Source organism: Otolemur garnettii, unplaced genomic scaffold (assembly GCF_000181295.1).
Source record: "Otolemur garnettii isolate 467f Iridium unplaced genomic scaffold, OtoGar3 scaffold00038, whole genome shotgun sequence".
Classification (NCBI taxonomy): Eukaryota; Metazoa; Chordata; class Mammalia; order Primates; family Galagidae; genus Otolemur; species Otolemur garnettii.
In genome coordinates this window covers 7,393,386-7,409,723 of record NW_003852433.1, presented here as the reverse complement: position 1 = coordinate 7,409,723, position 16,338 = coordinate 7,393,386, and the positions used below count along the sequence as shown (strand labels likewise).

Sequence of the window (16,338 nt, the reverse complement as noted above, 5' to 3'; positions counted from 1 at the left end):
AAAAAAAAAAAGGAAATGAAATATGGTGGAACAGGGTGGCGCCTATGGCTCAAAGGAATAGAGTGCTGGCCCCACATGCTGGGAGGTGGCAGATTCAAACCCAGCTCCAGCCAAAAACTAAAAAAAAAAGAAAGAAATATGGTGGAACAAGGAGGCCCTGTCTTAGGGCAGCTTCCTTGCCTTTACCTAGAGGGCCATTGGAGGGCTAACAGGTATTATCAGTAATGAACAAATAATTAGACTTATATAGACGTTCTTTAAACTAACTTGCTCAAAAGTAACCATTCTTTGCAGTGAAACTACAGGATCTCCATACGTTTAAACAAGCCTCTTTGTTTACATCTGTATCCTTAGCCACACTTTATTGCAACACCATAAAATTTCTTAGTCATATGTTTTGATAACTTGGATTAAATTCAAGGTATAGAGCTAAGAATGGTTTATATTTTGCAAAGTAATCCATTTGAGTCAGCGTCTACGGATTCCTATTCTAGACAAAGAAATGCTCAGACATTATGGATAAAGTAAATACTGATGGAGAATCATTTTTTACTAAACACATCAGAACACAGTCCCCTTCAAAGGAATATAGCCCCCTTCAACTTTTGTCGCCCTGGAATGCTCTGTATTTAGCAGTGCTGCCATTTGCTCAAAAAAATTTTTAGGATTCCTCTTTTGAGTCTATATCCCAATCTTGAATATCCACAGTTGCCTTGAATCTTTACATTTTAAGGAGTATTTTTGGAAACATAAAAGTGATTTGAAACCAAGTGTCATGGGGGGTAATCCACTTGGGTTCATAAATAACACGTGGTTACAAGTTAGTAATGCTAGTTTTCTCCCAGGGCTCATAAACCTATCTCTGGGAAGGTTCCTGGAGAGCTATATTTTGAGCTGTGGCAATTATCACAGTCGAGTTATGTTTTAGGAGGCCCAAAACCTGGCTGCTTGGTCCTATTTTTTCATGGACTTTGTGGCCTTTAGGGGGTCACTCAGCTTTCTTGGCCCTTAGTTTTCTCATCTGGTGTTAAAGCAGATAATCTGCAGGTGCCTTCCAACTGAAGTTCTATGGTCATATAAGCGCTGGCATATTTGTTTTGAACTGGGACTTATCGTATTAGAATGAAACAAGAGTGTTGCCTCTCATATCTGTTAGTTTGTACCAAGGATCTGTTATGGAGTAACCATTGAGCTAAGAAGGAAACAGTGCAAAGAAAAAACAAAGCCATTGCTCCTCCTTTATTAAAATTTCTCTAAAGAATTGACTCCAGTTCCAGATGTGATATGGGGCTTGAAGGTCAGTAGCTTTAAGACTCCAAAGAAGTGTCTCATGTTCTAAACTCACAGGGGCCCCCATTTCTTTCCTGTAGGCATCCAGGTTGGAGAAGCAGAATAGCACACCTGAGAGTGACTATGACAATACTCCCAACGACATGGAGGCAGATGACACGGGGTACATCTGGAGGAAGAACGTGCTGGGGGATGGGCTCTCACACGCCAGGAAGCCAGCAGGCCTTGGGCAGCAGAAGCATTTCACCACTCATACCCCTTTTCTCTATTTTCAGACTCATAAGGTCTTAAAATATTCACCCTTATGTTCATAGTTTACTTGTCTTATCTCACATTATTGCCAAAAGGCCTTTTTCCTTCTACCGGCATTTAGATATCTGTGTGTCTTTAGATATCTGCAATGTCCTTAAAATCAATACTTCATTGTTAAGTCAACATTAGTTACAGTGTGCATTTATACCCCAGTGAATTGGCTTGATCAGGGACGGTTCTACAACCACACACCCTGCCCACTCAGTTACTCCCTTCTTTCCCCTCCTTCACCCTCTGTGAGAGCTGTAACTTCCAGCCCTGTGGTAGAACAAAACAGCCTCTACATGACCCGTTGTGGCCAGGTGATGAAATAGCCTTACATGAGTCTCCTGCTAGACAGGATAAAGGAAACCACAAAAACAGCCTGCTCATGCATTCAGCCCGTGCATACAAAGTGGCTCCGAGAAGCAGCTGTGCCTATTGCATTTCGCCCCATCTTTAATGTTCACAGGTCCAGCCGAAAGGGAAGGCAAAGAAGTATGGTGTGGCCAGGTGATAGCTCAGTACCAGACACGGCAGAACCCTATGTGGCCCCAAGCCCCACTCTCCCCAGCACTGAAGACGTCATCCGGAAGACTGAACAGATCACCAAAAATATACAGGAACTCTTAAGAGCAGCCCAAGAAAATAAACATGACAGGTAAGGGAGACTGCAGACCCCACTTTGGGAGAATGTATGTGCATGTTCTGAAGGGGACGCTGCTCCCATTCTGAATGGTGGTGGTTTCCAACATGGTGACTTTAAGGTCATTGAAAATTTCATGTTTATAGAACAGGCTTGAGAATAAATGAGTCAGTTTCAGTTTGGTTTGTCTTGTTTACATGGTGGTGTCATTCTTTTCATCTCCTTACGAAGCTTTCTGAAAGTAAAAGCCTCTACAAATAGGACTGCAGCATATTTGGGGTGGTGACAGCCCTAATTCTAGGAGAGGGCAAGGGAGGTACGTCACAATCTGCTTCCAACTTCCTCCATGGCTGCTCCCTGGCTTCCTCTCAGCTAGAGACAAGGCTGCCCACACAAACAGTAGCCTGAAAAGAAGCTGAGCTGTCTCACACTGCAGGTATATGTGTATCAGTATGTATGTAAACTTCTAAGAAATACATGGTTTAAAAATAAAAGTTGAGGCTTGGTGCCTGTAGCTCAAGCGGCTGAGGTGGCAGCCACATACACCAGAGCTGGTGGGTTCGAATCCAGCTTGGATCTGCCAAACAATAACAACTATAACCAAAAAAAGTTGGGTGTTGTGGTGGGCGCCTGTAGTCCCAGCTAGTTGGGAGGCTGAGGCAAGAGAGTTGCTTGGGCTCAGGAGTTGGAGGTTGCTGTGAGCTGTGATGCCATGGCACTCTACCCAGGGCGATAGCTTAAGGCTCTGTCTCAAAAAAAAAAAAAGAAAAGAACGAAAGAAAGAAAAGTTGAGCTAATCAGCTTGGCATGGTGGCTCACAACTGTAATCTTAGCACTCTGGGAGGCCAGGGTGGGTGGAGTAATTGAGCTCAGGAGTTCCAGAACAGCCTGTGCAAGAGAAAGACCTGTCCCTACTAAAAATAGAAAAACTAACTGGGCATGGTGGCAGACTCCTTGTAGTCCCAGCTACTCAGGAGGCTGAGGCAAGAGGATCACTTGAGCCCAAGAGTTTGAGATTGATGTGAGCTATGACTCTAGGCATTCCACCCAAGGCAACAGAGCAAGACTCTGTCTCAAAAAAATATATAACATGGCTCAGCACCCATAGCTCAGTGGTTAGGGTACCAGCCACATATACCCGGGTTGGCAGGTTCGAACCCAGCCCAGGCCTGCTAAAACAACAATGACAACTACAACCAAAAAATAGGCGGGCGTTATGACAGGTGCCTGTAGTCCCAGCTACTTGGGAGGCTGAGGCAAGAGAATCACTTAAGCCCAAGAGTTTGAGGTGGTTGTGAGCTGTGACGCCACGTGACACTCTGTCTCAAAAAAATAAAAAGTATATATATATGTAAGTAATAATAAGATTTGTTTTTAAAAAATGTTGAGCTAATCATCACTCAAAACATCGTCTGCTTATGAAAAAAGAGAGTCTGTCTGCTTAGCCTGAATAGAAGCACATCATGTAGTTATTTAAGGAAAGGCATGGCTCTTGTTCCAACTTACCCTTTTCTCTGTGAGTTCTCTGAGAAGTCCTGGTAAGCTTAGAACCCCTTGGAATGAGCTCCTACTTTCCCATGACTGGCCATATCTAGACACTCGTAAAACATTGTTTAACACCATTTTGTTGAGTCTGAGAAAACAACAGAGTTTGGTCCAACCCAAGAACAGTCTCATTCTTTTCATGACGTCAGCAAAGTCTAGGACTTCTCTTTGTGCCTTGCCCAGGCAGAAGGCATTCAAGGGATGTGTGCCATTCGTTCCTCCTCTCTCCTCTGTTCTTGCACACGGAGATGCCTCTGAGCCCTTGTGTTCCCTTCCTTTTCTCTTCATGGGCTCAGACTCCTCCCGGGTGTCATCATTTCACCTTGGGGATAAGAGGACCAAGCCATTGTTTGTTAAAGAATTAGAGTTAGTCTCCATGGGTGGACTGCGTATGCTCCTCACAGTAGAACAAGAACTTGCCTAGTGTCTCAGCCTTTCACAAAGCCCTGTAGTGATTTGCCTTCCCCTGCCCCAGGCACCCTTTTTATCCCAAGACTTCCGGGCCTCACAGGTTGTCAGTGCATTGTCTCTTTGCTCAGGGTGTTAGGCTTGGCACTGAGTGACTTCATATCTGATTACCTGAAGCAAAGTGTTCCACAGCTTTCCAAAGTACAGTCTTTGACAGTGTTTAAAGTAATCTTGATACAAGAACAACCCTTCCCAAGCACTCCCCTTCACTTGCCAGTGTGCTCCACCTTTCATTTCTCTAAGAAATCAGAAGTCCTATGCTTACATTTCCAACTAGAAAATATGCTTACTTTGTATTGCTCTTTCTGATAGTTGTCAAAATATAAATATCTTCCCTGAGGCCATTTCTGGCTTCAAAGATGGCAAAATGGTGCTTGATGCAATTTGAGAAGTTTTTTTTTTTTAAATGTACAAATCCATTCAACACATTTCGTGGTCTAATTTCTTTTTAAGACCATGAGAGAAGGATGCAGAGATTTTCATCATTAGCTCATTTGTTTGGTTTAAAAACAGAGTTGGCCAAGAGTATTTATGTTTTATAAAATGTTCAGTGTTCTATTAAAATCTCTGCTTACTTAGATATCTGAGATGCTTTCGTTTAGAACCTTGCATTATCCTAATTAAGCCCATGCCTTTTTTTCATTTTCCCCTCTTGTTCATCTGAGCAATCTTCCTTAACCCCTGACTTTCTAGCAGCCCTGTCCAACCTCCATGTCCTCTAACCCCATTCCCCATCTCCTAGCACACACACACAGAGAGACATGCACAATTCAGGAATTAATAACTTATGCACAAAAACATTTTTGAGGAAAGATACCAATTTTTTTATTTTTAAGACAGGGTCTTGCTCGTTGGCCAGGCTAGAGTGCAATAGTGTCCTAACTCTCCATAACCTGGGCTCAAGTGATCCTCTGCCTCAGCCTCCTGAGTAGCTGAGATTACAGGCATGTTCCACCACACCCAGCTAATTTTCCTATATTTTGTAGAGGTGAGTACTCACATTGTTGCTCAGGCCATCTCAAACTACAGCCTTCAAGCAGTCCTCCTGTCTCAGCCTCCCAAAGTGCAGGGATCATAGGCATGAGCCACCACTGCTCCTCACTAGGAGAAATACCAGTTTGAAGGTGTAACTCCCTCTGATAAAGAAGGAGGACTTCCTCAGTAATATGCGTGTGCTTTCTTTTGTGGTTTACTGGGGACTTCCCAAAATAGTGAGTGAACTTTGAGAAATAGCCTTAGGAAAAATCCCTTCTCTATGTAGCAGGGGGATCGGGTAAATTGTGTTTCTCAAAATGAAACGATAACCAACAAACCATAAAACTCTGAGGTGTGGTTCTCGGGTGCTGTCATGTTCGTGGACACCTGAGTTCAAGAAGCATTCATGTGAGATACATGGTTTTCTTTTTCTCAGTGTCTGTGTGACCAAATGGGTTGTCCCTTCATACTCCTTATATGTTAGCTTTTCTGTGATTTGGCATATGGTTCTAATTGTTTACAAAGGTAGAAAGATTTCTCATTTGAGGGCATTTGGGGGTAATAGAAACCATTTTCTTGAAATGTATTGATTTAATTATTATAAAACATAGGCAGAGTTTTTTGTTTTGTTTTTTGTTTGTTTGTTTTGTTTCTTTGTTGTTTTTAGCAGGCCTAGGCTGGGTTTGAACCTACCAGCCCTGGTGCATATGGCTGGCACCCTACCCGCTAAGCCACGGGTGCTGCCAGGCAGTCTTAATTAAATCAGTTTTGTTACTAAATTTCTTACAGAGATGAAGTACATATGTTTCTTAAGACAATCTTTATTCAGAAGTCAACTTTATGGTTTGGGGGGGAGGGGATATTACATGAGGGTTTGAGTCTATAATGGATGCTGAATGGTATTTGGGTTCTTATGTAAGACCAAACCTGTGATGTTCACAGCAGTGTTTCCTACATGCTTAACATGGACTCTGAAGGGGCCTTTCTCATATCTCTTTTCTCTCTTGGGCTGGGTTGGTCCTTCTAGAAACGAACCCCAGGCTCGGTGGCAGTGTGGTATCTAGGAACTGTCAATGCCAATATCAATTTGTTTTTTCTGTCTGTATCTTGTGGCATGTACTGTCTAGGGTGCAAACCTAACATTTTTAAGGTGCAGGAAACTAGCTCCATCTGTTCCTTGTCACAGTACTAAGAATAAGCAACATGGGTGAACCAAAGTCTTAATTCTTCCAGCAGTCAGATTACCTCTCATCAGTAGATGTGAATCTGCTGCCTCTTCAATAGCATGGACACTGGGCGTGAGCTCAGGCCTCTTTCCATCCGGATCTGCTTCTCCTCTGAGGAGGAATTTGAACAGGGGGTATGAGAATAGTCCCAACCTCAGAGGGCTGTTTGGAACATTATGTGAGTCTGCAAAGTAGTGCTCCTTAAGCTGTAGCTCTAGTGGTGTCATTTACAGGGCCCCTAGAAGACCAGGCAGCTTGGAAGAAAGTGTGAGGACAGGCGCATTTTATGCACTTTGTTTCTGCAGAGCTGGTCAATGAGCAGAGAATGTGCCGACCGCACTGATAGCATTTTATACAGACAAGCACATGGTGACTTTGTAGATCAGGGTCAGAGCCTTCTCTGTTTTTTTTTTTTTCACTATATCACCCTCCTTTGAGTGATGTGGCGTCACAGCTCATAGCAACCTCCTACTGTTGGGCTCAAGCTATTCTCTTGCCTCAGCTTCCCAAGTAGCTGGGACTACAGGTGCCCGCCACAATGTCCAGCTACTTTTTGGTTGTAGTTGTCGTTGTTTGGCAGGCCCGGGCTGGATTCAAACCCGCCAGCTCTGGTGTATGTGGCTGGCGCCCTAGCCGCTGAGCTACAGGCGCCAAGCCAGGGCCTTCTCTTACACATGCATTTGAATGGAAGGAATTTAGAAGTGTCCACTGGTTAACTGACACATGGGCATTGTTGAGGTATAGCTCCGATTATAATCTTGAGGAAATTTTTTCAGTCTTTTGTTTTTCACTTCTGTGGCCTTTTGCATGGAAATGCTTTCTCTCTGTAGAAATTAGGAAGGTAAACCATATGAGAAGTAAATGACCACTTTGAGGAGCTATGAATGTGGCTTCACCAGGCCAGTGGTACATGTTGCCAATTCTCACACCTGGAGACTGCTTTTATTGGATGGAGCTTTCAAGAGAGGATGGGGACTCTGCTTTCCAACCATGTACCTTCTGGTGGTATCATGCATGACAGGCTGGCAACAGCCTCATCCCCTTCATTAAGGGAATGTAAATAGAACCTTCTAGCACTTAAGTATTCTCTGCCTCTGAATCACTTTTACTGTCTTTGAATAGTCTATTCAGGGTGGCGCCTGTGGCTCAAGGGGTAGGGCGCCGGTCCCATATACCGAGGGTGGTGGGTTCAAACCCGGCCCTGGCCAAAAACTGTAAAAATAAATAAATAAATAATCTATTCAATATTCTTGCAGTTATATTCCCTGCTCAGAGAGGATACACATAGCAGTTACAGAAATGGCAGCACTATTCCCAAAAGTAAGTCAACTTTCTATACGCTTTGTTTAGATCCTTTTAAATGAACTGCAAGAAATTCATTATGATTTATGTATTATATTAACCTTTCTGTAGCACACAGAATTTGTAAATATGCAAACAGTTGTTAGAGCTTTGAAATATTTTTGTTCTCTTTGAACACTGATATTAATAAGACAAGGATGTACGATACAAGTTAAGGGCTAAAAGGCAAAGTGTTAATAGGATAAAATTTTTTTTTTTTTTTAGTTTTTCACCCTAATAGGATAAAATTTTATCTGAAATATTTCACCCATGTGGATTAATATTTTTAAAAAACTACCTCAAAATAGCATATCCTACTAAAATTACCCTGCATGTACTTTGACCTGTGAGTCAAAGCATTTTGGCATTTCTTAAACTGTGGGCTGCAGAGCTAGGTGTGTATAGAGCAGGCGTCCTCAAACTACGGCCCACAGGCTGCATGCAGCTCGCCTAAGACATTTATCCAGGCTGCTGCCTGTCCTGCTTAGCAGCCAGCTTGTCCTGGGGCCCACAGTCTGGCCCTCCAACGGTCTGAGGGACAGTGAACTGGCCTCCTGTTTAAAAAGTTTGAGGACCGCTTGTGTAGAGCATCCATCCTTACTGAGAAAGCACATGGCAAAACTGCCTTCCACTCTGTGCAACAGCTACAGTTCACAGTGACTGGTCGTGTTTTTCTGTTTAGAAACCCAAGTCTGACATGGTGAGGACTTCCCTTCGCTTGCTGACATCCAGTGCCTACCGACTCCAGTCAGAGTGCAAGAAGACTCTCCCAGGGGACTCCAGCTTACCCGCAGACGTCCAGCTGGTCACACAGCAGGTGATCCAGTGTGCATACGACATCGCCAAGGCTGCTAAGCAGCTGGTCACCATCACCACCAAAGAGAACAACAACTGACAGAGGAGTGCCACCCTGCTGTTTCCTAGGCTTTTTAAAGTCTGATTTCACATTTAGACATGGAACGGATTTTTACAAAAACAAACATTTAATGACGGTTTAAAACTTTTTAAGAGAAAACTCAGTATTATTTTTGCATGTTTTCTAACAAATTTTCAACTATTAATTTAACCCACTTGCCTTATTTTGTGCCTGTTTGCCAGTTTAGTTGCTGATGTTCTGTTGTGTTGTCAAGGACTGTTGAGTTAATGATCATGTACGTCTAAAAGTACAGTTTCATTGTTTGAAATTTGTTAAAACTTTTCCAGATCTTAAAACTGTCTGCCTATTGCTAAAACTCTAAATGAGATTTTTGGTAAAGTAAAACATTTTCTTGAGGGAGTTGGGCAAAAAAAATATCAACATTATCTATTCCCTGCCAAGCATTGTGCAATAAGTGAACTTTTCAGCCTACTACAAAATCTCTAAGTTTGGGGTATCTCCAAGCATGTATGTAGAGAAAGGACTTTGCCACTTTCTAAAGGTAGTTTAACAGTCTCTCTCAAAAGGACATAATGAATTGATTCATTTCTTCTATCATGTTAAATATTCTGTTATTTAATTTTTTAATCTCGATCTTATATCTCTATATTTTACTATCATCCTGGAGTCAGATAAAGTGATCGCCTTCCATGGCATGTCACGTTAGACCACATTCAGGGTAGGAGCATTACCTGTGTCGTCACCCATGGTCAAGTGCTCTGCCTTACCCCTGTCAGCCAGATAGGTTAAATCAGACGTGCAGCAAAGGAAAGCGTTATCCTAACAAGCCATAGCTAATTTTGTACCGCCCACTCGATATCATTGCCATGAACTGTAAGGAAAAGAGGTGATCAACTCCCTGACATTCTCTTGTACCTTTTATCCAAATCTCAATTACTCCTGAACCCCTTACAGCTCTCTCACACAACCTGCTTCACATATTTTGTCATGGTTAAGGACTTCTTACAAGGTAAGATGTATACAGTCATCTGAGTTAGTTTTTCATCCATTACCTCACTGGTACTTAAAAATTGGACATCAACTTTCAAGAATTCCTTGGAGAGTGTGCTCTAGCTGGCCACCAGCTCTCCCAGAGTCAAGGAGAAGTACACGCTTAGGTGCTGCAGCCTGCTGGGAGTGTCTCTGATGATAGAGCACCTTCTTGTTCCTGGTGACTGCTGCAGTTCTGTGTTGGTGTGGTGCAGACTCTGACCTGACAGAGCAGGCGCACAGCAGTGTGGAGGGGAGAGCTGGGGAACCTGTGGGCCACCCAGTAGGGACAGAGAAGGGGTCTAGGGTTGCCAGAGCTTTGATTTTTCAAGAGATAGCTGAAAATCAGAAGGTTTTCTTTTACGTGCCATCTCTCCATTTATAAATTTTGGCAACCAATTTGAGCCTTTTCAGAAAATGTGTGCCCGTGAGCTGTGGCCTCTTGGCTACTAGCTTCACAGTCTCTGCCCCAGGGCCCTGTAAACTGTACTGTGAGGGCCTGGCTTCCCTGGACATACCTGGATTAGCCTCTGAGCATTACCTGTAATGTAGCTACCTTGCCCTGTGTAAAGTCACTGCCTCTCCTCTTCTTACCTTGCATCCTGTCCCATAGTGCTCATTCACACGTGTGAAGATGTCAGAATAATCCAAGTACAAGTTGCCTCAGTCCCTGCTTAACTAAGCCTCTGTTTTCACAGAACTGATGCACACACACCTTTGTAGCCTGACCGTATGCTGTCCTGAAAGTACCACCACAGTGGTGTTTGGCATCCCACAGTCCCAATGTGTGGATGCCTTTGTCAGGCTTGGCTGTGCTGTAAGTAGCATGGGAACAAGGTCCACATTTGCAAGAGACTCGTCCGTGTGTTGGTCTCACAGCCTAAATGCTACATTGCTGTTGGATGCTCAGGGGATGCTTTCTGGAAGGGGGCCTCCTACTTGAAGATCAAGTACCATTTGATAACCTTTTCTGCATGATTCGTGTACTGTCGGAGCTCACCAAGGTCCTCAGGCAAGGCCCCATGGCAATCCTGAACCAGTGCCCTTGGCCTCCTGGGAGCACAGTCTTCTGTAGGGTCTTCCGGGAAATGAGTTGTCTACAGTAGGTGAAGCCATGTCTTCCCTTGAGCACTTGCAAAAGAGGACATTGTTTTTAAGCCCCTAGGAAAAAAATCAAGGAATGTGGAAACTACAAAGCATTTCCAGTTTTAAGAATATTACAGAAGAGTTTGCTTGGTTAACCCACAGTGCCAAAACTCCAAACAGAAGTCCGCAGCTGAGGCCTGCGGGTCATCCTGTCCCTTTCCTGCCCTGCGCATTTTCTTAGCCTCAGCTGAGATCTGGTGTCAAAGTTATCTGCTCCTGTTGACAAATCGCACCTTGTCTGAACGTTTGTTCTAGCCACCTTTTGCACATGGCTTCTGCAGCCTTGCACTAGTAATGTCTGCATTCTGTAATCTTTTTTTTACCCTTTATTCTCAGTTATCCCTCCCTCCCCCCACGCCCCCCACGCCACCCTATCTTCCCCCAAAGCTGGTGAGACAGAGTTGCACTTTATGAAACTGGCACTTGGCTAACAGAAGGAAACGGCTCTACCACTAAGCTCCTTTCACAGAAATCGTCTTCGCCTCAGATTGCAAATAGTTCTGATTTGCCAAAGAACAATGAATTGGGCCCAAAGATCAAATCTGTATTTCATAAAATTGGAACTATAAACATACAACTTGGGAGTTGTCATACAATTCCTCAAGTGACTTTGCAGACCCAAGAATGAAACTAGCATGGTTTTGTCCTCAGCAGCATCCATGAGCTTTCCAATAGTGCAATTTTTTTTTCTTTCCTCCTTCTGGTTAAAGGTAACATTTGTTCTGACAGAAGACAATGCTGCATAGGAAAAATGAAATGCCTTTTTTCCCACTGTATTTGATCCTTGTCACTCATTCTGTACTTATTCTTCATTTTTATTGTACATTTTATTCTTGTAATTATTGTACCCTTTAAGTGTTGTAAAATTGTTTTGTAATTTGTGCCTGCTAGTTATGCAATAAACAGGCTCTATAAGTGTTTTGTGGTAATGCTGAGTGTGCCTTCTGTCAATTAGTTAACGTTTCCAGATACTTGGTAAAAGCTCTGAAAAAGTTCTTTTTTTTTAGAGACAGAGCCTCACTTTGTCGCCCACAGTAGAGTGGCTCACAGCAACCTCCAGCTCTTGAGCTTAGGCGATTCTCTTGCCTCAGCCTCACAAGTAGCTGGGACTACAGGCGCCTGCCACAACGCCTGGCTATTTTTTGTTGCAGTTTGGCTGGGGCTGGGTTTGAACCCACCACCCTCGCTATATGGGGCTGGCGCCCTACTAACTGAGCCACAGGTGCCACCTCTGAGAAAGTTCTTATTACATAAGATTGTCATTAATAAAAGGGTGTTTAATATGCCTCCCTGGGGGCTCTGGCAGTTTTCCAGTAGTGATGACCTTTTTCTTCCTCTGTGCTTAGCAGCTAGCTTTCTTTTTTCTTTTCTTTTCTTTTTTTTTTATTGAATGGTAACTATGTACATTAATGTACTTCTAGGGTACAGTGTGGGGTTTTCACACACAATCTGAAATACTTCCATCAAACTGGTCAGCACAGCCTTCATGTCATTTTCTGTTATTGTTTTAAAACATTCACATTCTACTCTTAGAAAGATTCACTTGTACCCCTGTAAGATAAACCTCAGAAGTGATCCCTTGCATCTAGCTTTCTTAAGAGAAATCCTGCATCAGGATATTAATTCCATGTATCTTGATGTATTAACTAAGTTTATTTTTTTGTTTGTTTGTTTTTTGAGACAATCTCATTCTGTTACCTGGGCTAGAGCAAAGTGGCATAATCACAGCACCCAGCAACCTCAAACTCCTGGGCTCAAGCAGTGCTCCCAAGTGGCTGGGACTACAGGCTCACACCATCATGCCCAACTAATTTTTTTCCTTTTATGTAGAGATGGCTGCTCTGCAAACTCCTGGCCTCAAGCAGTCCTCCTGCCTTGGCCTCGTATAGTGCTAGGATTAGGCCTCCTATAGTGCTAGGATTATAGGCATGAGCCACTGTGCCCAACCCTAAGTTTAATTTTTTTTTAATCTAGCAAAAGCCAGCCCAGTGCAAAAAAACCCCACTTCTCAATAACAGGCAATGGAGTTATGGAATTAGTTCCGTCTCTTAAGTCTTTTTAAAAGTTTTCAGAGAAAGGCCCACCCTGCAGGTTCATAGGGGGAACTGGTACAGATTTATGCTCACTCTGTACCAGGCCCTGTGCTAAATTCTCAATGTATATTCGCTCATTTCATCCCCACCACCACACTGTGAGATAGGAGTGTTTATTTACATTTTAGAGAGGAAGTTTACACATGAGAAGTTAAAATCCCACATCTGAGGAAAGAGGCAAAGTGTGTTAGTTATTGTTATTCAAGTGTGTATTATTCCTTGTAACAGCCAAGGCTTGTTTTCATGACTCCAGCAGCATCAAAAACTAAGAAGTCTCAGAGAAGGTGGCCTCCATGTGGCACTGAATCTGCCAGGCTGGCTGCACCGCCACCCTCAGGCTATTCCCCTCGCATCTGGTAAGAGGGGGCAGGAGTAACCAAGACACATTATGTGAAGAGATGGCTTTAACAGCCCTGTCAGCGGGTGCCCTCGTGGCCTGGTGCCCTCCTGCTCTGGACCTCTCCAGCATTCAGTGAGTGGTCAACTGGAAGGGCTGCCCGAGCTCCTCTGGCCACTGGCTCATAACACTGTGGGGTTGCACACAGGCTGCCTCAGGTGACCGTCTAAGGAGGGACCCACTGCCCAGCAGGCTAGGTGGCCTAGATTGTCCAGGAGCCAGTACCCATGGTCCACAGACTCCAGGGGTGTCTACCTCTGCCAGCCGGACACAGACCGAGAGCTTCCTTCAGCCCAGCCCTTGTTACAGGTATAGGTGACACCTCCCACGAGAGGTCCCAACGTGGGGCTGCTGGAGATAAGGATGTAAACCAATGCCCATCTACCCCCTTGCCCATGGTCCTCACCCACACCTAGGCCTTGGTGGGCTCACAGCTTCCCTGCTACAGGTCTCTAACTAGGTCTCCAAACTGTTTAAAGCACTCAACAACTTCCCAGCCCCATTTCTCTCCCAAAGGCAGCCTCTCTCCACTGCCCTTCTCTTTCAGAACTCCAAGTTCACTACCACTCTCTTCACCTCAGCCTCTTCTCTGGGCTTAGTCTCATCAGCCCCATCTCCCACCCAGAACCCTTTGTTTTGAAATCAAAGTTGGTCTTGAAATCTGCACCCACTGAGTCTGAGATTAGCCCTGGGGCCCTCTCCACAATCACATTTTGCTGCCTACGCCCCTCTTCCAGCTGCCCCTGCCCAGAACTTCACTTTCACTACTTCTCCAGCCCAGTTCATTTCTTTCAGAGAAGAGGAGCTGAGTTAAAGAGAGCGCTCTGTGCAGCCCCTAGGCCAGGTGCTCTGTACATCCCCTAGGTGGGTATCCAAGCAATCTCAAGGTAGGAATTGAAACTATCCCCATTTTGCACATGAAGAATCTGAGGTCCTTAGAGCTCACTTAGTGAGGAGCAAATCAGTGTTGCACAGGCACAGGGGGATGTCCAGACTGAGAATGGCAGGCCATCTAGTACCAGCAGGGGGTGAGAAATGACCTTGGCAGAGGTTGGGGGTGGGCAGGGTGGGGGGTGGGGTGGAACAGGGCCAGGGTGCCCTTCCCCTCACATTCCTCTTCCCTGGGAGGTGTTGCCTACTGGGAGGTCCCCTAGGTACCTTTGAAGGAGGCTAAAAGGAATAGAGCCTGGGTGGCCGGGTTTGTTTTGTCTTCCAATTCCTTATTTTTGCCACAAACATTTCTCATCTTTTCTGTTTGTTACAGATTGAGTTATTTGGTAACTGCTGCTCAAGTAGACTCTGATCTTTGTGTGGAGGATGTTGCCCAGTTCAACTGTTGGAATTTGAAAACCTCACACATTCCACAAGCAGAATGACTTTCCCCAAGCCAGCTGGTCTGAAAGGAATGACCCTGGGTCTGCTATTGGAAGCCAGAGGGCCACCTTCAGGGCATGGCATGGGCCAGTCCACCCCATCCCCAGAGCAAGAAGAGAGCCCCACAATCAAGAGTCGAGGGGGCCTCTGACTCAGTGGCGGGGAATGAGGCATATAGCCAGAGTCTGACCTGCTTCCAACTAAAATGATGGCAGAGACACATTGATTCTACTATAGGTAGGTTGTTCCTTGGGGGCGGGAGGAGCATCCTCTTGGCAGGAATGACAGATCTTGCTGAATTTCGTGCTTTCAGTACTGTAGCTTACTGCATCCTCACGGCTCCCTTCCCCCAGTACACAGATAGAAAAGATCGGTCACCCAGCCACTCAGTGCTAGGCATCAGGACTAGAAGTTGGGCCAGCCTGAGCTGTTCACTCCACACTTTCTGGCTCAAGCATACTCTCTCTGTGAGCTATGGTCACAGAAAGGTGGCTGATATATCTGTGTAGAATTATTATACAAAGTGGCCACTTGTGTTGAGGCAAGAAAGTAAAAGCAGAGCTAAAAGAATCTGTCCTAGCGCCCTGTAGGCCTCAGCCAAGCCCCAGGCATTTCTGTTATCTGTATGTTCCTCCCTTGACATGCGCCTGGCCTAGATTGTAACCTAATAACTTCCTTGGACTTCCGTCACCTTTGAGGGCAAGTGGTCCAACGGGTCTCAAGGACACAATGAATCTGACCTTCCCCTTGAGCCCAGGACCTTGAGGATGATGTCATGTTCTTCTCAGTTTTATGACCCTCACATGCACTCTAGCCCTGAAAAGTGGATAAAAGGGAGGCAGGGGGTTCAGGTGCCCTCCACTCGGTTTTGGAAACACTGGTTTTCCAAGTTCCCCTGGCTGAAATAAAGCCGCTTCCTCTGATCAACTGGTGCCTGGAGTCTTCTGTCTACATGGGTTTCCTGCTACAGTGTAACCACCACCAGGTCAGGAAAGAGAACTGTGCTTTTCTCTTAGAAGTCTCCATGGGCTTCTCCATCCTCTAGACTTTAGTGACCATCACTTCCTTGTGCTTAGTCGAACCAAACCTTTGTGCCACATCCCCAGTAACAGCTTAGTTTTGCCTTTTTTTTTTTTCTTTTTCTTTTTTTTGAGACGAGTCTCACTCAGTTGCCCTGGGGTAGAGTGCCATGGCATCATAGCTCACAGCAACCTCAAACTCTTGGGCTCAAGCAGTTCTCTTGCCTCAGCCTCCTGAGTAGCTGGGACTACAGGCGCCTGCCACGACACCTGGCTATTGTTTTTTCTTCATGTCAGACAGGTAACGTGCCAACACCGTCACAAGAGTTGTGGGAGGCACATCTCACGCATGCACATGAAAACCCAATCAACATCTGGCTATTTTTTAGAGATGGGGTCTTGCTCTTGCTCAGGCTGGTCTCCAACTCCTGAGCTCAAGCTATCCACCTGCCCTGGCCTCCCAGAGTGCTAGGATTATAGGCGTGAGCTACCACGCACACGTGCCCTGCCTGTTTTGCCTTTTGAACACAGAAGTGGAACCCTACTGATAAATGGAACTCTACTGATGTATTCTTTCCCTCGCCATTGTGAGAGTCAACTAGGTCAGTGTGCTTCAACCTG

At 44.9% G+C, this 16,338-nt stretch overlaps 1 protein-coding gene and 1 non-coding gene across 9 annotated transcripts in view; one reads left to right on the top strand and one right to left on the bottom strand.

The window, feature by feature from the left end:
- The window catches only part of GIT2 (GIT ArfGAP 2), a 62,812-nt gene extending 52,276 nt beyond the window's left edge, over positions 1 to 10,536 (top strand). For all 8 annotated transcript variants that reach the window (XM_012805271.2, XM_023513274.1, XM_023513272.1 and 5 more), the window contains 4 exons: positions 1,371 to 1,453; positions 2,054 to 2,242; positions 7,698 to 7,761; positions 8,465 to 10,536. In XM_012805271.2, the coding sequence (XP_012660725.1) occupies positions 1,371 to 1,453; positions 2,054 to 2,242; positions 7,698 to 7,761; positions 8,465 to 8,677 (549 nt within the window). In that variant the 3' untranslated portion in view covers positions 8,678 to 10,536. The remainder of the gene's footprint in view (positions 1 to 1,370; positions 1,454 to 2,053; positions 2,243 to 7,697; positions 7,762 to 8,464) is intronic.
- Positions 10,537 to 16,008: 5,472 nt separating this feature from the next.
- On the bottom strand, positions 16,009 to 16,110 carry LOC111725381. Its single transcript, XR_002773455.1, has one exon. It is a non-coding gene; the product is annotated as a small nucleolar RNA U13 (small nucleolar RNA).
- Positions 16,111 to 16,338: the final 228 nt, after the last annotated feature.